The 21,295-nt window shown below is 42.2% G+C and overlaps 1 protein-coding gene across 1 annotated transcript; it reads left to right on the top strand.

Annotated features, from left to right (window-relative positions):
* The first annotated feature begins 18,179 nt into the window (after positions 1–18,179).
* si:ch211-217g15.3 (uncharacterized protein LOC368914 homolog) lies at positions 18,180–20,789 on the top strand. Its single transcript, XM_052079558.1, has 4 exons — positions 18,180–18,591; positions 18,679–18,736; positions 18,867–18,904; positions 19,649–20,789. Exons 1-4 carry the CDS (start codon positions 18,584–18,586, stop codon positions 19,806–19,808), a joined length of 264 nt encoding a protein of 87 aa, XP_051935518.1. The 5' UTR covers positions 18,180–18,583; the 3' UTR covers positions 19,809–20,789.
* Positions 20,790–21,295: the final 506 nt, after the last annotated feature.

Raw genomic sequence — 21,295 nt, 5'->3', positions numbered from 1 at the left:
TCCCCTGCGTTTTGCGGGTTGAAGGCTTTGGTGACAGGGAGGCGTGTTCCACACGGCGTCGGGCCCAGTGTTGGATTGACAGCGACTCCGCGCCGAGGAGTGCTAACAGGTGAACACAGATACTGTATATTGTTCTGATCTGGCTGGAGAGGAGGGGAACGAGTGGAACCGGACACCACCGCGTGGACCTGGTGCTGGGGTGAGCTCAGGATAGGTGCTGACAGCAGGGCAGGGGACTTGGACTCCAAGCGATGATAATGGCATTGATGAAGACTTTAGAGCATGAGCCACGAGAAGAGGCTAGAGATGGACAATTATCACAGGCTCCCTTTTTTGTCTGGCCATGATAGTCGAAGTTGGCGTCTTTCGTCCGAGGGTGATGACAGGACAGGAGTTGGACCGAAGGCAGCGAGAAACCTGAGACACTCTCAAAGGTTTTCGTTCTAAAATATTGTTAATGAAAACCTCTCATAATCGTAGCCAATACACAATGGATTATGACAACAACATGCAAACAGACATTAGATCAGATTATTTTTTTCTGCAAATGGTTGTGGAGTCTCATTGTGTTCTTCATGTTTTGGCCCATTTGTCTTAACTATTCAACACTAATATTGTGTATGAATGGCAATGGGTGGTTGGATGAGTTTAGGTCACATTCCAACAAGACAATTTGAAATTGGACTTGCTCAATAGGAGATGATGGGGGAGTGTGATACTGATCCATCTCACAAAGATGTTCTAATTGACTGAATTCAAATAGATGGATATTATGTAATCTTTGAAAAAAAATCTGAAATGAATAAATCAACATACGCACATGATTAACCAATCGTATCGTTTTGAGAACAAATTGTGAAATTGATCAAATTTCCATTTCTGAGGTTTCCCCAAGGCAGTGATGATATTTATTGCGTGTATGAAGAACATGGCTGAATTCATTGACACTGCATTTGTAATAATAGCTTTGTGTCATAGGAATTTAGAGAGTAGTAATGCACGGAAAACAGCAGAAAATGTACTTTATACACGGTACATTACATCAGTGATACTTGGGGAAAATAAAAAACACAACATAAACATACGATGAGTATATAAAGCATTCAACTCCAAATCCCCTAAAAACTCAAAAGTATGAAGAAAAACAGAACTTTTTTAGTACAGCATGTCCGTGGCACATCATCCAATTGCTGTGCTTGTAGAGAGAGAGGCATGACAATTCACATTTCATTACCTGTGTTTATTATAATAATTATTATTAGTAATATTGCCTAATTATTAGTGCATTTATTGATGTATTTATTATTATTATTATTATTATCTGTAATATTTTATGGTTTTTTTTCTTGTATTGGCACCTGATATCATTTTACCCATTCTTTGGAGTGACTGAAGCATTTTGAAAACATTGTATATATTTATATTATTTCTTACCCCGATACAGCTCGGGTAGGCCAGTTCAAACGTACTACTAAACTTGTTTAAATATTGCGCTCCTTTCTCCTTTCCTGTTTTTCTTTGTAGATAACAGTAGTTTTTTTCCTCTCTTTTTTCTTCATCACTTAACAATACTACAATAACATTCACAACTACAGAAAAGGAATTCACAAAATTAAGTTCCAATGTGGGTAAGGCTAAAGCTGATTTTATTTGAAGATTGGAATCGGCTTGTGTTGGGTCTACAGACGAAATTTTGGTGTCATGGACTCATTTTTCATCAGTCTGTGGGAAGCTATCTATTCTGTGAAAAAAATGACGGTATTACGTCTCTTTGAGGCGGTTATGGGGTTGGCCTTGGAGGAGTCAAAACTGGAACAAATTGGGGTTACATGCTTTAGTCAAGGGCACTTATGTGATAGCTCTCGATGGTGGGAATAGATTCACTTTGTGTTCACTTCCTTTCAATTAGGCCGTTGGTGGATCAGAGCCGCAGCGTGACGGTCTGTCACCCTGCCACTTTGTTGACCTTCATGTCGTTGCTGTACTTTTAAATGTAGAGATGTGATGTGGGAGTCTGTGGACAAAAGCATTGATTAAATGTTTGCCGCTTCTACATGTGTCTGTGTGAAAATGCAAGGTCGTTCCTGTGATCTCGGCATCGTGACAACCCGAACAAATATGTTGGGCTGATTCGTGGTTGATGACAAAAGATGCCACGTTGTCTCTAGGAGCAGTGAAAGAGATGGGAGGGCACAGCAGAGGCCCCTGAATAAACAACCATTAAATTCTCGCTTAGGAGGCGAACGGTCAAACTCCGGGATGACCAAAAAAAAAAAAAGAGAAAAAAAAGGCTCAAAACGTAAATTACGAGAGACATTCGTTTTAATAAGAATGGCCATTTTTACCTCCTCCACTTCATCTTTTTAAGATTGGATGTTTGAAACAAGAGGCAGATTAGTAGACGGCGGGGTAAAGAGCAAATGATGGGTGGAGGGAGAGAAAGAGCGGCGGGACGAAGGAGAAGATGAAAGCTTTGTTGTGCTGATGGTTAATGAGCTGGAAAACACAATTGAACTTTTCTGACTGTGGAAATCGCTGTGAGGGCATCATAAATTAGCGCCAGTGTGGGAGCTAGGCGGCAGACAGAAAAAAAGGGGCTTTGTCTTGCGGGCCTGCTGCCTCTGAAGTTGCTCAACTCTCTCCAGCACTCTGGGCTCTGTCATCCTGCCTGGTGTGATGGCTTTAAGACTCCGATCCGACGTGCTGTTCCTTTTCCATGGCGCTCCAAGCGAGCAGAGGCGGAGATAGGATGGGAAGAAAGGAGCGACGACGGGTCTCTGCTGATATTTTCAAAGGCTGACTCCTCATCCTGCCTTTGCAGGCTTGGCACATGCCTTCTGTTACTAAGTGGCTTCATATTGAAAGAGTCGGCGGCCGCAATTCTCTATCCCACCGGGTGCCAGCCTCTGTGCCCTGGCAGCTGCTGGGCTTCAGAATAGACCCATAGTTTCCCCTCTGCAGGTGAGCTGCAAAGCCAAAACGGGGCCCCTCAAAGGTCCTTTCACTGCCTCAATAGGAAACTGACTTGGGGAGAGAGGAGCGGGCGCACAATGGCCGCCTTCTCCTCCCAGACAGAGAAGATGGAGATGAGCTTTTTGGGTGCCGCTATAGTGTCGCTTATAACCATAGCGGGGGATAGAGGAGAGGATGACTTCGCTCAGTCGAGTTTGGGAAGGCGTGGTTCTCTCCCCTCCGGGGTGTTTGTCTCTCTCCTGTCATCCTCGCATCTCCCGAGTAATCGTTGTGTTTTTAAAAGTTGACTGCACTGTTTGTGTGTGCGTGCGCGTGTGTGTGTGTGTGTGTGTGAAACGGGCGACACTCTCCTCCAATCCACTCGGAACATGAGCACCTCCCTTCGTTTACTCCCTTCAATGCATTGCCGCTACTCCCTTTAGCCACACTCTTTCCATGCTCGTAGGAAAGAATGCACCTCCCTCCACACCCTCTCACCTCCTTTTCATCTGCTTTTTAACTTTTATTAGCAACAGCCTTCACTGACACAAGAAAAGTTGGCAACGGAGTGGAGATGTTGGGGGGTGGGGGGGTGGAGAGAGAGAAGGGAGTAAACATTTTGTAAATGGTGTATTACGATGTGGTCGCATGGTAATTTTGTTCTAATGAATTCCGGTTGATTTTGATAATAATAAAAGAATGAGTCAGAGTCATGATTCATGTTTATCTTTGTAGTTTCTTGTTCTGTTTCTTGCCGCGAGTTTGGCCTCAGAACTGGAATCATAAATGTTAGATTTTTATTTTTTGGGGCGGGGGTCCAATTTTAATACATTTGCATCATTAATGACATCTCAAATCACTTATATCGTAATAACATGATAACAACATTAGAGGTGAGTGTTTCAGTAAATTTTAATGTCCGTCATTCGGCAGCAGCTTGAGCATCATGTCAGTCCGTCATGATTTCAAGATGAAACAAATTATAATCCTCACGCTGTCAGTCTGTAATCTTTATTTTAAGTAGGCATCAGTCATCGCTTACGTCAGGAAATTTCAGGAGCGGAGCTACGTTGTGAGCAGGGCCACACCTTGTCACTCATTCGAGTGCATGTAGAGAGCCCAGGCAGCAGAATCTTCTGCAGTGGTGGGCCTAGAAACAAGGACAGGTTTCCCCGTATGGCCAAGTTGTGCAAACATTACCTGGCTGTCCCAGGAGCAAGAACACGGAGCGAGACAAACCTTTCTCTGCTTGTCTCACACCACAGGAGGCAACCACTTCCGTGCTCTTGTGTTCTGTAACTTGCTGTATAAGATGTCCATTATTGGTGAATATAGAATATTGTGAAGCATTCTCTTCGGTAATTAATATATATATATATATATATATATATATATATATATATATATATATATATATATATATATAATATATTTTAATATGAGTAGCATATTGGAAAAAAAATAGTAATCATGTCATCAGTGATATATCAGTGCTAATATCTAAAGTTGTGCAGCCAAAATGGCATATTCTGGAAATGCTTATGAAAAGATTGAATTATGTTTTTTGTTAAACTAGCAATTGAGTTATAAATTTCATTTTAATCTCTTGCTTAAAAAAATTATTTGTATTTCGTAACCGCCGGTAAAATTTTTAATGAGTAGCCCTGTCAACAATTGCACCTGTTGTTTTGGCATTCTCGTAAAAATTCATAACTTCAAATTCTATTTGGGTGGAATTAAATGTAGAAGAAGTTGCGGTACACGTTACAGTTCAGCGCGCTCTCATTTTGTCATGCCATTACTTTGAAGTAAAAATGACTGTTAATGTTTAATACAATATGTTACATTTTGGAAGTAACTTCCCTATACACTTCACAGCACACTGTGTTCAAAGTCAAATGAAACTTTGACTTTGATTTTTTATTTTCCACTGCAATTTCCGAAAACAGTTCTCTCTCATATTCCTCAATGTTATTGTTTACATCTGGCACGAGGTTTAAACACCATTTTCGCGTCTTAAGCTGTCTGTTCGCGCTGCGCAGGGTGAGATGTTATCAGTCGCTATCTCTTTTTTCCTTTTTTCTTTCTCTCCCCTAATCAGTTCCACTCTGTTGTTGCTGGCCCGGGGCCATTGCTAAACTGCTTTCATAAGCATGAGGCCAAAGCCCGCTCAGATGTCCACTAGACCCTTTAAATATCCCCGAGGACCCCCGGTCACGGTGTGGCTGACCCCACAGCAATTGCTGACATCATTATGGAAGCAGTACTTCATCCCTCACACCTTCCTAAACCTGGCATCTTCTTCTCCAGCTATCTTAAGCTAAGAGTGGGGGTGGGTGGTAGGGTGGTGTACCAAAATGACAACACATGGCCGGCCGCATCCCTAAAGGACATAAAATGCTTTAAAATCCAGGACAGACATTAGTTGCGAGGACAGACATGCTGGCGAACGCGCCACACTTCATGTACTATTTGCTCTGAGGTTTTGAGACGAAAGCGCATTTCCTGCACACGGGCCAGCTGGGAGTGATTTTCGGACTTCAGTAAAAGCCCATTTTGGCGAACGTCTTTCCGCAGGGATCAGTTCATAGGCCCATGTAAAGCAATAATGTAATAATAGCCACTTTTAGCGGGGTTTCATCTTGTGTTGGCTGGCTTGTTTGAAGAAGACGCAACGCATATCCGTACTGGGTTATGCTAAGTAGAAAAGAACACTGTGGGCATACACTTCAAATGCATTTTACTCATTTCTTTGGTCTTTCAAAAACAACAACAACAACAAAAAAAAACATACTGCTTGCAACACGGATTTACAGAACACAAAAGTTAGTTTTATTGGCATTATTATTTGCACACAATTCTGTCAAAACGTCACTGTAAATAAATGAATGATTATTTACAAATAAAATAAGAATGAGTCATCTTAACAATTGATGAAAAATAAGGAGAAAAATCCATCGCCACTACTTTTTTTGTCCTCCACATGGCTCTTTTTCCGAACCTCTAAATCACTTTGAAATGCACTGTAAACATCACCGCTCCTTATCGCCAGCGTTGCGCTTCTGCTCTTTTTCTCTTCCTGCCCTGTTTGACTCTTCATTATCAGTAACATTAAATAAATACGTCCAACCACGCAGGTCTTATCACCGAAGACACAACTTATAGTGCTGTTACACATTTATCCCCCCGCTCCACTTAAGATGAATCACTCACTGCTGATCGAGTTAATGTTAAAAGCAAAACAATTCAATTCACTGCAGACCTATTAATACCATTTCAGCACAATTGCTCCAGATAAATTATCCTTAGCTATGCATGTGGTGGTGGCAGACCTGCTCTCGACCAATACTCTAACGGCGGGCTTGTTGCTGGAGCGGATGTAAGCATAGATGAGATCTCCTTGAGCAAGTACGCCAGATGATATTTGTATCAGTTTGAAAATGGATTCAGGGTTTTCTTCACTTGCATCCATTCACATGTACATTGGACCTGAGGTCAGACATGAGCGTAGAAATGTTTTACTTTTCAATGAGCCATTCTATTTTTACAAAAGGCCGTATGTATTCACCCCAAAAGCTGACATTATTAACATAGCCATTTCTCATCCAAATGATCTCAAAGGAATGTGTAAAATCCTGATTTAAATAGGATCCCAATTCTATGACTTGCTTTTGTCAAAATAGGATCGAGAAATGGAACGTTTTGAAATTGGTTTTCACATCTATGCCCATGGACGATAGGTTCCCCTCCCTGATCTTCTCTGCCTTTGCCAGTACACCACTCATCCATCCACCATCATTTCACCAGCCCTGGTAGTTTTTGCACAGACAAGGAAGTATCTCCATTGACAGAGATAATAAGGAAGTCAAATTTGCCAATGAAGCTGCGCAGAGCAGGCACATGTTTCTTCAATAAGGATGAAAGCGCCGAGTTCTTGTAACCAGATCTTTCTGTAGCAGGCAGCTTTCCATCAAGGAACAGCAGGATCCTCCCTTTTTAGCCCAGAAGCATCAGGACAGATGGGAGCATGACACGCAAAGCCACACGGATGCACACACTCACAAGTGCACACTGAGTGGAATCCTGTCATGTCACGAGGTCATTTTTATGATGCGTAATAGGAAATCAGTGGCACCTGTATGAGTTTTCAACACCTGTGCACATCCTTCCTCTCCGGTGTCGCGGCGGCGTTACGCAGGAAGTACTCCCCGCCGTGTACATTGATCTGACAGCTCTGTGATGAATTCTGTACCGCTGGGGGTCACGGGTTAAAGGTTAGAGGGTACTCCAGCTGGCAACCGGGGCTGCCATGGACCCCAGCGAGGAGGCATTCATTGAACGAAGCAGGAGGGGGGCACAGTGTTTGATGTGCTCATCCTGGAGGCATTTCTCTCTCTTTCTTCTGCGGGAAAGGTGTCGTTTGTTGTGATGACCCCGAAAATGATTATCACATGACTCTGCAGTCGTACTCAGCCTTTACAGAGCTTTGCAGCAACTTTGAAGTCACCGTTTTCCCAGCTTGTAAATGAATTGGTTTGGTTCACACTGAGGCACCAAGTGCCACTTCATCGCAACATGGGGGAAAAAAGTCCTCCAAGACATTGGATGGAATCTGCTTCATTGTCATGAATTGTATACCCCAAACCGGAAAATAGGGAAAACGGCAGCGTAAACATCAAACAGACAATGACAAAGTGAAAAACTGTATCTGTGACAAGGCAAGGACAGATCCTGGTGGTTGCATATAATTTACCGTCGAGTGAAAGCTCCAAGGTCGAACGCAAATTGTTCTTTGGTCTTTGATTCATTTGTATCTGGAAATAATTTTTCTCATTGGGGCTAGCATGTTTTCCTCGCAGTTGAGAGACGCCACGGGTTCAAAACGCGACAAAAGCCAATGACGAAAATGCATTTGTGGAGTTAATCCTTTTGATAAAATGAAGTCTCTGCTCTTTAATGTCACACATGATAATGGTTTGAAATCAAGATTTGGGAGGCACATTTTGGTGGACCTCCAACTTGTTGGACATGGTTTTCATTGCCGGTGGCATGGCGCCCGATTTGTTGGCGGTCCTCGGATAAAAACTGCATCTGCAGTCGTGCATATTCTCCCCATACTGTAGTTGTGTGTGCTTTCTCCAGGTACTCTCGCTTCCTACGACATTCGAAAAGCATGCACGTTGGGTCCATTCAAGACTGAATTGCCCATGATGTGATTGTCAGTGTGAATCTTTGTGCCCCTGTGACGTGTGGCCCACCCCAAGTCACCCCATGTGTGTGTTTGGATATTGCGAAACATCAAATGATTTATAAAAAAAAGAAAAACTTGCAGACATTTTAACGACTTTATATTTGTTCAACAGTACACACCGAGTTTGCTAACTGTTTGAATCATGTTGCTCAAGAGATCACCATATGCTCGTCAAATGCCAACATCAGCTAAAAATGTCCTGTGAGCAACCTCACATATCGTCACTGCCCCGTGAAAAATACAAATGTCCATTTTTGTAATTTTTACAATTTTTTTTGCCGTAATGGTCTGTCCGAAAAGACATCTTACTCTATTCTAATTTTTCTGTTATGAAAACAACAAAAAAGTGCGGGAGCTTGACCAAACCATTTTCAACAGCCCTGCATCTACTAAATACAATGAATATAAAGTTCAACAGAAAATCTTCACTTTTTTGGTGATATTGTCTTAGGAAAGGTGACCTGAGCGACGGTTGCGTGACTAAAAATCTCATAAGCCTAAAGAATTTAGCAGACTAAACTGTAGCAGACAGAATTAGTGACATCAATCCAAGATGCCATCATTAAGTTTGTCTTGAGGGTCAGTGCTGTTTATTCTACTGAGGTTTCGTGCTTATATCGCTCGTCACACTTGCTCGATTTATCAGAAAGGGGGCGTTTCTCCGTCAAAGACCCACCTGAACAAGAATGTCTGTCTTTTCAAAGCCCAAACACGTGATGGAAAATATACCTAATCAGTACATGGCAAAACAACTTTTAATTGCTATTTAACTTGATTTAACCACTTCCACATGTTTACTGAGTTTACGAGGAGCGCGATGAAGGCTGGATAATGGTGTGTGTTTGCATTGAGACTGAGCGGAACTCTTGTGCGTTCCCTCTAATTCTTATGCCTGTCATAATAATACACATTTAAATGGTTTATCCACGTGAGCAGGGAGATGCAGAACAGCTCGGCAAATGAACTATCTAGCATCAGAAAAACTATTGTTAAGACTCCGGGAATCGCAAGATGTGGATGAACACTTCTCAAGACTTTCACTTGTGGCAGAATTGCAGAGTAACTCATTTTACATACATACAAATGAAAGAATTGAACGCTTTTTGTCACACTGCACAACTCGAGGCATCATAAAACAGACTGATATATATATATTATATACATCTCAACTTCCCTTAGCTCACCAGTACGGAACTAATATTAGTAGTTCTCGGCAGGGGATAAAAAAAAAAGACTGTGAGCACTGTTATTTTGTCTTTATATATGTGTTGCTACACCGAGTGTATTCATTCCGTTGCTTAAAGCCTTATTAACACCATAATATATGTGTTAATTAGCATTAACCAGCCCGCCCTGACAGCACTTGGTAGCTCCTTCAGCCAGAGACTGTTACACCCGCGCTGCAAGAAGGAGAGATACCGACGCTCGTTCCTACCGACTGCTGTCAGGCTGATGAATAAAAAATAACAATCATAATAATAATAATAATTAAATGATGTGAGGCGACCCGGTAGTCCAGTGGTTAGCACGTCGGCTTCACAGTGCAGAGGTACCGGGTTCGATTCCAGCTCCGGCCTCCCTGTGTGGAGTTTGCATGTTCTCCCCGGGCCTGCGTGGGTTTTCTCCGGGTGCTCCGGTTTCCTCCCACATTCCAAAAATATGCATGGCAGGTTGATTGAACACTCTAAATTGTCCCTAGGTGTGAGTGTGAGTGCGAATGGTTGTTCGTCTCTGTGTGCCCTGCGATTGGCTGGCAACCGATTCAGGGTGTCCCCCGCCTACTGCCCGGAGATAGCTGGAATAGGCTCCAGCACCCCCCGCGACCCTAGTGAGGATCAAGCGGTTAGGAAAATGAATGAATGAATGAATAAATGATGTGAAGTAAAATTGTAAATAGTACTGCGATTTATCCATTGTGTTCATATTGTATTTAATTGAAAGATGTTTGTTGTTGTTTTTTTTTCTCTTTCTCCTTTCTTCTTTCTACATACATTCTTGCTGCTGGAGGCTGTAAATTTCCCCAGTGTGGGACGAATAAAGGATATCTTAGCTTAACTTATTAGCATGAAGGTAGGAGATTGAAAGTCTAAGCTCTGTGGTTGTTTTAATTACAAACGTTTTCGTTCTCTTTTTTACGTTTACTTTGAGTGTAAACTTCATATGGGAGTGGCACTAAACAGCTCGAAACCTTTTTTTAAACATATATTCACTATTGTAATAATAAGTGATAATAAGTGATACTTATTGTGAAGTGAGTCGGAAATCATAATGTAATAAAACACAGTGCCATAGGCAAATAAATAAATGAATAAATAAATAAAAACATAAACACAAAGATGACAACTCTGGTCAGTGAATGCCATGAAATAGACATGAAGTAAGGGGCAAGTCTATTGTGTGTGTGGGGGGTGGGGGGCTGGGGGGGGGGGTTATGACTCCATTGTAGCTGGGAAAGTGTGAGGATCACACGTTACAAGGCCCCAGACCGACTGTCTCCTTCTGTCCCCTTCTTTGGACTCACCTGCTCAGGAACGAGTTCACTTTTCTCCCGACCAAAAGGCCTACATCATGTGGAAGCTGAAACTTCTTTCTCTACACACAACTGTTCAGCAGATGATTCCCTGTGTGGCGCATCCATAAGTCAGGCTTCTCCCTCGTCACTGCGTTCGTGTTTGCGTCCTCTCCACGGTGGAGGTCTTTCTCGCAGCCCTGTAATTTGTGCGGTCAGATTCCACCGAGAGATGTCTAATGAGCGCTTAATGGGCATTGGTGTAAGCATCAATTAACTTAATTGTAGAGCGTTGTGTTAATTTTAGTCATTTAGAAAACCCCAGCTTTCCTAAATGTTGTGAGTGTGTGGGGAGATGACGGAAGAGCGCGAGGGGAGGCTAAGCGGCGGTTTGCCTCAAATGCTGAGACAACCTTCATGTGATTTATTGCAAGTAATGATGGTGGCCTGGAGCTGATGATTGTTTTAGAAGTGGGAGGGTTTGTGTTTTCATGCGGTGCATTCAATGTGTAGATAATTACATTTCAAACGCCGTGTTTGGAGGTTTTGCGTGGTGTCAGCAGCTACTCGTCTCATTTTGACTATTGTTTGCCACTTCAAGTCAGTGGAGGCGACGGTGGCTCAGGACTTGGCTTTAAAGACTGTGAGGGATTGAATTTTTTTATTTTTTTATGGACCAGTTGAGCTTGCGACGAGTGGCTAGAGAGATACTGCCGTGCTTCACAAAGCACCAAAAGTATCCGTGCTCAGACTCACACCTAGGGACAATTTGGAGTGTTCAATCAGCTTTTTTTGGAATGTGGGAGGAAACCGGAGTACCCGGAGAAAACCCTTAGAGGCACAGGGAGAAAATGCAAACTCCACACAGGGAGGCCGGAGCTGGAATTGAACCCGGTACCGCCGCACTGTGAAGTCGACCTGCTAACCACTGGACTATCGGGCCGCCCAAAATTTCTTTGAGGCTGTTATTTTAGAGCCGGAATCGAACCCTGCACTGTGAGGTCGACACGCTAACCACTGGACCACCGTGCTGCCCCAAACACATTTTCCTCATTAAAATGTATTGAAATACCCCAAATCCATTCTAGCCTCAAAAGAGTAATGTATTTTTAATAGGGAAAAAATGCACTTTCTTGTATAAAAACATCTCATGAACCCTTTCATGCACCCGGTGACCTGATAATGTGGTATGCTGTCCACTGTCGTAGCCGCTGTCCCTGAAAGGGTTAAAGAAACTGTACCAAACTGCTTTTACAAAGTGTAATTCATTGAAATTGATTGCTGTAATGATTGCAATGTCTTTGTAGGTTAAAGAAATGGCAGCGCAACTACAAACTATGAAGCTGTGCTTTTTCATTGGAGCCCACACACTATGGCACAACATCTGCGCAACAGAAACATTATGCAAAGTCAGGCCAGAATCATTCTTCCTCAAAGAGCAATTAAGACAAATATTCATTTTGGTGTTGGGCTGAGCCATAAATTGCTGCGAGCTGTAACATTCGCTGCGTGTTTTGCCATCCCCGAATTACAGGCGTAAATCAAGACTTAAGGCTACATTTAAATACTTACAGACAGGCAATTTATTCTTGGCCCCCACTGGCATTTAGCACTATAACACTGTGTGAACATATGAGTGTTTCTTTCACAATGCACACAATTCTGCCCGACAACTCCCACTGGCTGTGGTCTTCTTTGTTGCCCGCACGTTTTTCAAGAGGTTTGTCAGCGACACAAAAACAAGCGGGATGTGAGGTATGCACTCTTGCAACAAAGAGGAAAATAGTTGCTCTTCAACAATGCGTGGATGGATTAAATTGTCTCTAGCTTTTGGTTATGGTAGACTTCGCAGTTATTTTCAGTCACACGCAAAGTAATTCAACTCCATATGTACTGCATATTAATCCATCTATTTGAAAAATGTACAGACACGTTATGAGGATGGACACGTTCGATAAATAGTGAGCGCTTTCAAAATTGGATGCGTTGAGCGAATTTGTGTTGTTAAACAAATAAAAAATTATGATTTTTTTTTAATGTAATAATTTTGAGTGCAACTGAATATGACGAGTCAAAATATTAGAGACATCTCTCGATATAAAGTAGTGCAAGTGTACCTCTCTGCAAACAATAAGCGCAATATTCAACATCCATCCATTTTCTAATCCACGTCTCCTCACGAGTGTCGCATGCGTGCTGGGGCCTATCCCAACTGTGTTGACACCCTGAACTGGTTGACAGCCAATCGTGGGGCACACACAGACGAACAACTGTCCGCGCTCACGCTTACACCTAGGGATAATTTAGAGTGTTCAATAAGCCTGCCGTGCATGTTTTTGGAATGAGGGAGGAAGTCGGAGTGCATGGAGAAAACCCACATAGGCACGAAGAGAGCATCCAAACTCCACATAGGAAGGCCGGAGATTGGAATCGAACCCCAGACTTCTGCACTGTGAAGCACATGTGCTAACCAGTCAACCACCAAGCCGCTCAATGTTGAACATATTCAATTGATACAATTAAAACCAAAACTGAGCATTTTTCATACAGCCCTTTAAATTTGATTTATGCATCAGTTATGAGTATCTGATGGCTTTTACCAAAGCTAAAGAACTATCTGGGTATTAGATTATCATGACCACGTTCGGCTCCCACGTTCCCAAAAATATACTGGTCAATGGAAGAAAGATAGGAAAGAAAAAATGTAAAAAAATAAAATAAAAAAGTAGACTACTTAATGATACAAATAAAGTGTATGACACATAAAGTTGAAATACAAATTGTACCCAGTTCAATGATTAAAAACAGTCCTGTAACTGAAGAGCAAATACGATATATTGAACTATTAAAAAAAAGAAGAAAAAAAAAGAGTAAAAAAAATAGATTGAACTTAAGAGTTAAATCTAACTGAACTATACTTAGGCATTGTATTCTTCCACATGATATATTGATAGATAGATACTTTATTCATCCCATGAGGGCTATTCAAAATGGAAACTAAAATACTGTTAGTTAATAATTCATGTCATGACACTTAGCCTACATGTTGCTCTTAAAGTTTGTCATAATTTCATTTGGATCGCATATCCTTTTCACATCAGAAATCCTTCACATCAATACAAAGTGACCCCTGTCTGTAGCCACAAGGTTCTACTGATCTGGGCTCTTCTAAATTGAATCAGAACTGGCATGTTTCTCCACACGGGACAGCTGGGACTCCGAGCCGTCGAGGGGGAACCCAACACTCGTGTGGTTGATCCGTGCGTGTAGATGCTGCCTCTCGGGCCTCCGTGCACATGAAAGCTGTTCCACTGGTGCGCGCAAAATTCGCGAGGGCAGGTCGGACGAGGGGGCGGGGGGGGGGGCTGCGTCGGTCCAATCTGTGGCACACTTGATCCATCAGACCTGAAGGGTTGCACTCAAGGTTGCGGTTTCTCCGAGAATGACAGAACTTTGCCGTAATGGGCCACATCTCCTGGCCTCAAGGTCTGTTTGACAGCCCAGCCTCGGCGACACAGTAACTGGAGGGCTGTTTCTATTATCTTGAAGGCGGCGGTTTGATTTAAGTCGTTTGATCAGCGATGGGGAACAACACAGTTGTGTTTGATGTCGTTGTTACGGTTGTGTGGTAAAGAGAGCAAAGCCACTTCGCTGTGGCCATGTCTGAATACAAACATTGATTATTACCGGTATTTATTTCTTGTCCATAATTAGGTGTTGTTTACAGTTCAGCCAATTAGAGGGCGAGGAACCGTATTTGATAATTGGATGAATGGATGCCACGCGCCTCACTCGAATGCAACGGAACCACAGGATTTTCCCTGTTTGTTAATAAATGGTTGAATAAATTTCAATAAATGCCATTGAATTAAATATATTGAAATAAATCAGGAAAGTCTACTATAAGTCTGTGCCATTATAAATAGAGGGCCGTTTAATTTTTTTCTTTAGTACATTTGAAAGGAATTCTCATGTTTAAAAATACTAATAAATACATGTGATACTAATGATAATATAGATTAGTGCGCTAAAATGCTTAATATGATTTGGACAAAATGCTGAGAGACCAACTCTATCTGTGTACAATGGAAAATCATTAACACAAAGAAAGATCAAGGATGAATATAATCAGGCACATATGAATACGATAATAAAAAGCTGGCTCCGGTCTTCACACAAATCTTCAACAGATCCCTGGAGCTGTGTGAGGTCCCATCCTGCTTCAAACAGTCTACCATCATCCCAGTTCCCAAGAAATCGGCAACATCGGAACTGAACGACTACAGGCCTGTCGCCCTGACGTCTGTGGTCATGAAGTCCTTTGAACGCCTTGTGCTGAATCACCTAAAGAACGTCACTGGACCCCTGCTGGACCCTCTCCAGTTTGCCTACCGGGCAAACAGGTCTGTGGAAGACGCAGTCAACATAGGCCTGCACTACATCCTCGAGCACCTCGACAGCACAGGGACCTACGCAAGGATTCTGTTTGTGGATTTCAGCTCTGCGTTCAACACCATCATCCCGGAACTCCTCACCCCCAAACTACTCCACCTCGGAGTGTCCCCTACGATCTGCCAGTGGATCCTCAGCTTCCTGACGGGACGGACACAACAGGTGAGACTGGGAGCAACAACATCATCAATACGCACTACCAGCACTGGTGCCCCACAGGGATGTGTCCTCTCGCCACTGCTCTTCTCTCTCTACACAAACGATTGCACCTCAACAGATCCAGCTGTCAAACTCATAAAGTTCGCAGACGACACCACAGTCATCGGTCTCATCAAAGACGGCGACGAGTCTGCGTACCGCCAACAAGTGGAGCAGCTGGAGCTTTGGTGCGGCCGACACAACCTCGGGCTGAACACGCTCAAAACTGTAGAGATGATCGTGGACTTCAGGAAACATTCTTCTCCTCAGTTGCCCCTCACACTATCCAACTGCCCTGTGTCAACCGTCGAGACCTTCAAGTTCCTGGGAATCACAGTCTCCCAGGACATGAAGTGGGAAGTCAACACCATCTCCATCCTGAAAAGGGCCCGGCAGCGGATGTACTTCCTGAGGCTGCTGAGGAAGCATGGCCTGCCACAGGAGGTGCTACGACAGTTCTACACTGCAGTCATCGAATCAATCCTGTGTTCTTCCATCACGGTTTGGTTTGGGGCCGCCACAAAAAAGGACAAAATCCGACTTCAACGGACAGTTAGGACGGCAGAAAAAATCGTTGGCACCGCCCTACCCACTCTTGAGGACTTGCACACTGCAAGAATCAAGACAAGGGCACGGAAAATCCTCCTGGATCCCCCGCACCCTGCCCACCACCTTTTTCAGCCACTCCCCTCAGGCAGACGCTACAGATCCATGCGCACCAAATCCAGTAGACACTTAAACAGCTTCTTCCCTCTAGCCATTAACTCCTTAAACAGTCACTGACAGTCACTCTTCTTGCACCACAAAATGGTACTTCAAAACTAGTGGTTACTCTAAAATGGTTCAATGATTTTGTTGTTTACGATGATACTAGTGCAGCGTGTTATACCGGAGACAAATTCCTTGTGTGTTCTACATACTTGGCCAATAAAGATGATTCTGATTCTGATTCTGATTCTGATAAAATGTAGTTACTTGTATTCCATTGTTGTGATTCAATGCTAATAGTTTTACCCTTCTATTCCTTACTGTCTTTGATAAGATAAAGCAACTAGCTGCTGAATATATGTTTAAAATGATCAAAAGTTCAATCTGAGAATATTATTTTGCCAAAATGATCAAATTTGGGTCGCAGACAAAGACACACTCACTTTGTTAAGTACACCCTAGTTCCAAAAAATACATTCTTTGATCAGAGAACCACTTATTGCACGTTTATTATTGCGATCACGATATTAAACAGATTTGAATTACAGGCAATGCCTCTCTGTGACAGTCAATCATTTTGGATCTCCTTGGCTCATGCTGCCAAATGTAAAGATGTGGCCTGAGTCTCGAACCAACAAGATTTTTTTCATTTTTTTCCCTTGGTAACATATCGCACATGATGTTGAAGATGTTTGGCATTTGCACAGGGAGTGGAGGACAGTAGATCACAGTGTGACCCGGAGCGCTGCAACATTGGGCTGACACATATGGATTCCATAGCGAGGAGCAGATAACCCGGCAGACGCACTGGAGCCATCCCTGGTCGAGACAGGAAGTGACTCCTGTTGCTCTTGAAAAAAAAAATCCAAGCGTGCGCTTGCTCGCAGACATTAATAAAGCCTCTGTTGACTTAATGACGCTCCTGCTGTTGTTTGGACAGTCAACGAATAGTCTGGCGGGAACGTTGCCAACACGCAACTTTAAGGCCACTGCAGTAGATTTATGGAAGTAAATTACATCCCCGAGGAGTGCGTGTGTTCCGCTCGCTGATTTGAAATGGATGCATTTCTCATGCTTGCGCTGTTTAACATCACAACATACAAAGCCTTTGTCATTCCAAACAAGATACTTCAACAGGAAGTTGAAACATTTAGCCATGAAGTGACGCCGGTCACAAGTTGCCGCGCGTTATGTATGGCAACATCACAGACTGATCATCTGCTTTCACTTTGCTCTTGGTGAAGTGTGCATATTTGTGTGCGGTGTAATAGTTAATATATGCATGATTGAAAATATAACGATAGTCACAGGCATATATTATTTTTCCTTTGTGGAAAAACATGAAGAATATGACTGCAGCGTATTGTACCGTGTGTCGCTATGATTGTATTATAATGCCCCCAGGTGGTTAAAGAAGACACAGTAGACGGAGTAGCACAATATCTATTAATTGAAGCAAAAAGTTGGACAAAACAGTTTAATTCTTCACATTTTATATAATTACATGACTCCATGTTTTTAGAAAGCACTAGATTATAGAATTATGTCATTTATTTATTTCTGTATTTATTTTCATTAGTAATGTCGGTACCGCCATCACAACTGTCCTGGCTGGTCCACCGGCGTGACAGACATCTAAAGTAGATGATCCAGTGTCACCACGGCAACAACAAGGATTGTCTTTTCCTCGTTCCCAGTGAGCTTGCCACCAAAATTACTTCCATCCATCCATCCATTTTCCGAACCGCTTGATCCTCACTCGGGTCGCGCGGGGTTGCTGGAGCCTATTACAGCTGTCTCCGGGCAGTAGGCGGGGGACACCCTGAATCGGTTGCCAGCCAATCGCAGGGCGCACGGAGACAAACAACCATCCACGCTAACATTCACACCTAGGGACAATTTTAGAGAGTTCAATCAGCCTGCCACGCATGTTTTTGGAATGTGGGAGGAAACCGGAACACCCGGAGAAAACCCACGCAGTCCCATCGGGCCGCCCAAAATTACTTTGAGGCTGTTATTTTAAGAAACAACTAGTACACGGGTGACGATAACTGCAATATAGAGTTGATTAAATGATCATTACAAAACACCTCACTGGGAATTGGAAATGTAATCGCTCGGTTTCGATAAGGTCGATTAGTCATACTGTAGCCATTGAACGGAGATGATAGCTTTTTCATTACCTGCTTTTTATTACCTGCATTGGAAAAATGGTTCCGTGCCATCAAAGAGGCGAATTTAAACAAATTGTCTGAGCTGCATTTTGTCTTAATGGTTTAATCTCCATTTGGAATGTATAATGAGAGTGTCTTGAGTTTATAAACATTGGCGCCGTATCAAGTATGACATATGGGCTAGATAAAGATTTGATGTTGCAGTATTGAAAAAGATTCAAGGGTCAAGTGAGTGTATTTATTGTTGGAACTTTGGACTGTCGTTTTGTACTGGGGCTGACGTGAAGGCACGTCGTCGTCCCTCACATTTTAAAGACACCACGCAAACAGGGGAACACCATGTTCAGGTAAGCAAATAGTTATTCTCCATACATGTTAGAAAGTGCTGAGTTGGTTTAGTTCATATTATTCATCTTAAATCTTTGCAATTGTAGGATTGCTCTTTTGGTCACGCTGATATTTGGCATTGCTGCCAAGCCATATAAGCCATGGGTATGTACATCAAATATGTTGGGATGAAACTAAAAACGGCTTCAAATGTGTGCCTGTAAAGGGAATGAATACAATATTGATACAGTATCTGTGATCTCTGATGAATATTGACGTTGAGCTCTATTCTCAGAATAAACTTGGCGAAAACGCCTTCCAGGAGACAGCCAGGTACGACTTTTTCCCCCTATTAAATATGTTTTCTTTGGGTGGCACCTCACAGTTCTGAAGTTCAGGGTTCAAACTTTGACTCAGGGCCCGCTGTGTGGAGTTTATCTCCCTGCTATAAAATGTACTCAAGAGAAAAAATATATTTCTGACTGTCGATTATCTACAACCTTTCTTTTGATAACTGCAAAACAAGAATAAAAAGTTTTGTCTTCTTCACGTAGCTCGCATCGGTTCTGGCCATTATGCTGTCAAATATGTCTTCCTACTGCATTGTCATCTTCGTAAATAGAAACAATGACAACTGCAAAAATGTAATTTACCTGAATGTCTTTAATTTATTTACTTATTATTAGTTTTTGGTTCAGTTTAGACGGCGTATTTTTGGAGCTGGCAGTCATTGAAATGAGGTTGCATTGATTTGAGGTATTTCATCTTAGTTTTGTTATTAAAATGTATAAGTCCCCAAGATCTCAGTAAATATCTACCTCGATGACAATGGATGTTATCTTTCCCCCTCGTGACAACTTTTTACGTCGTCATCAGTGCAGGTCGAAAAACAGAATAAAGTAGTACAGGTGATCTGAAGGCATAGGAGTAAATGTTAAAAAAAACAAAAACTCAGAGAACTACATACTCAAAGTATAGATAACAAAAAAAAAATTACCATGAACTTTCTGGTTATTTAATGACAATTTTCCACCTCTGATTAACTCTCTTCCTGACATGTTGGGATGCTTATTGCAGGTCAGAAGTCGGAAATATGCTTTTGAGTGTGGAAGTAGAGCCTCCGGAGGAAATGGATCAAACTGACGATGACATTGACCCCAAAATGAAGATCTGGGAGGATGTAGCCGCTACAGGAAAGGAAAAACGGGGCCTGGTGGCAGAAGTGGACTTACTGTAGATGTTGCTCATCATCCTTCTATAAAGAAGTTTCCGGCTGAATATGAAGAAGTGGAGCAGGACTGGGATGCCGCCTACCACAATGCCCGAGTGCAACTAGATGAATATCTTGCCCCACTCACCGCTGAATACAAAATGGCTCGACTTGCACAACGCCTTGAACAGGCGAGAGATCACCTGGAGCCTGAAGAAGACATGGATGACTTGCACCACCCTGACATGCAAAGCTGGTTGCCAAGTTACCAAGATGATGACAGCGCCGCTGCTCCTGTTGAATGGCAGCCAGAAAGGAATTATGATGAACCGGAGGAAGATCTGGATGATCTCTACCACCACTGATCAGTCACAGCAACATATAGAAATGCATGTTTGAAGATCACCACAATGTATTCCACTGGAGATCCTCAAGTTGTTGATAAGATGTATTGTGTACTGTAAATTGTTCAACGAAGCAGTTGTAATAATTAAGTTTGTAACCCTTTCTATGACTAATGTATTTTGGGTTATTAAACGGAATTATTGACAGTCTTAAAGACAAAGTCAAACCCCAAATTTTCTTTACAACATGTTCTATGCGCCTTCACTAGTCTGTACACGGCATTCTGATTCATATTGCGTTTGTGAAATTTGAGTGAAGCAGCTAAATCCACCCGTTTTTGCCACATTCTGTCAACTGAAAATGACATCGGAGTTACTCACCTGAGGAACTGTGATGTCATTTTCAGCTGACGGCAAGTGGCAAAATGGCTGCCCCCTGAGATGGTGAAATTTTTTTTTGCATACTTACTTTTAAGTATGTATTTAACTTCGTGTCATGTTTAAAGTAGTTGAGGTTCCTTGAACATATTTTTGTAAAAAAATTTAGGGTGTTGACTCCCCTTTAATGTTGCTACTGAAATTATGAGAAAAGTGTTGTAAAGGTACTAGAAGTTGTAGTATTGCTTGAAAAAGATGTAATTATACCTGTGATAATTACTGATTATTTTATTTTTTGCTCATTTTTATTTTTTTGTATTGATCAAAAACTTTCAAGTTCAAAGTTACCGTATTGAATTATACGTACTTAGATTACTATACTGCTCCCCCCTCCACTCCCCAAAAAGAAAGAAAAACGTCACCTTATTAAAATCCCCCATCTTTGCTAATGAGGCATTTGTCAAAAGACAGTGAGAGGTGTTTCCCCTCTAAGCATAATTTTTTAAAAGATTATAATCAATGTTTTGACTGAATATTATGCTCTTGTGATCGTTAATGCATGTTTGATATGATTAAGCTTCAAGAAAAAATATTTTCAGGTTTTATCAATGTGTCTTACTATATGTATCTCAGGTAAACAGAATAATCAAAATACTGTATAAATAATATCAGAAATGCTTGGGGGGAGGGGCTTATTTAACGGCCGTGAATGTTATTAGTTCCACTGACCACGGTTCATCTTTTGGCTGTTGTTGCTGCTTGTTTTTGTTGGGCCCCAGGGCATAATTCAAA

The sequence above is a fragment of the Hippocampus zosterae genome, chromosome 11 (genome assembly GCF_025434085.1).
Source record: "Hippocampus zosterae strain Florida chromosome 11, ASM2543408v3, whole genome shotgun sequence".
Lineage (NCBI taxonomy): Eukaryota > Metazoa > Chordata > Actinopteri > Syngnathiformes > Syngnathidae > Hippocampus > Hippocampus zosterae.
This window is presented reverse-complemented; position numbering and strand designations above follow the sequence as displayed.

Excerpts from the sequence above, each read along its gene's own strand:
- si:ch211-217g15.3 (XM_052079558.1), top strand. Across the intron at positions 18,737-18,866 it reads CCAAGCCATATAAGCCATGG|AATAAACTTGGCGAAAACGC; the intron begins GTATGTACATCA and ends CTCTATTCTCAG. Across the intron at positions 18,905-19,648 it reads GCCTTCCAGGAGACAGCCAG|GTCAGAAGTCGGAAATATGC; the intron begins GTACGACTTTTT and ends TGCTTATTGCAG.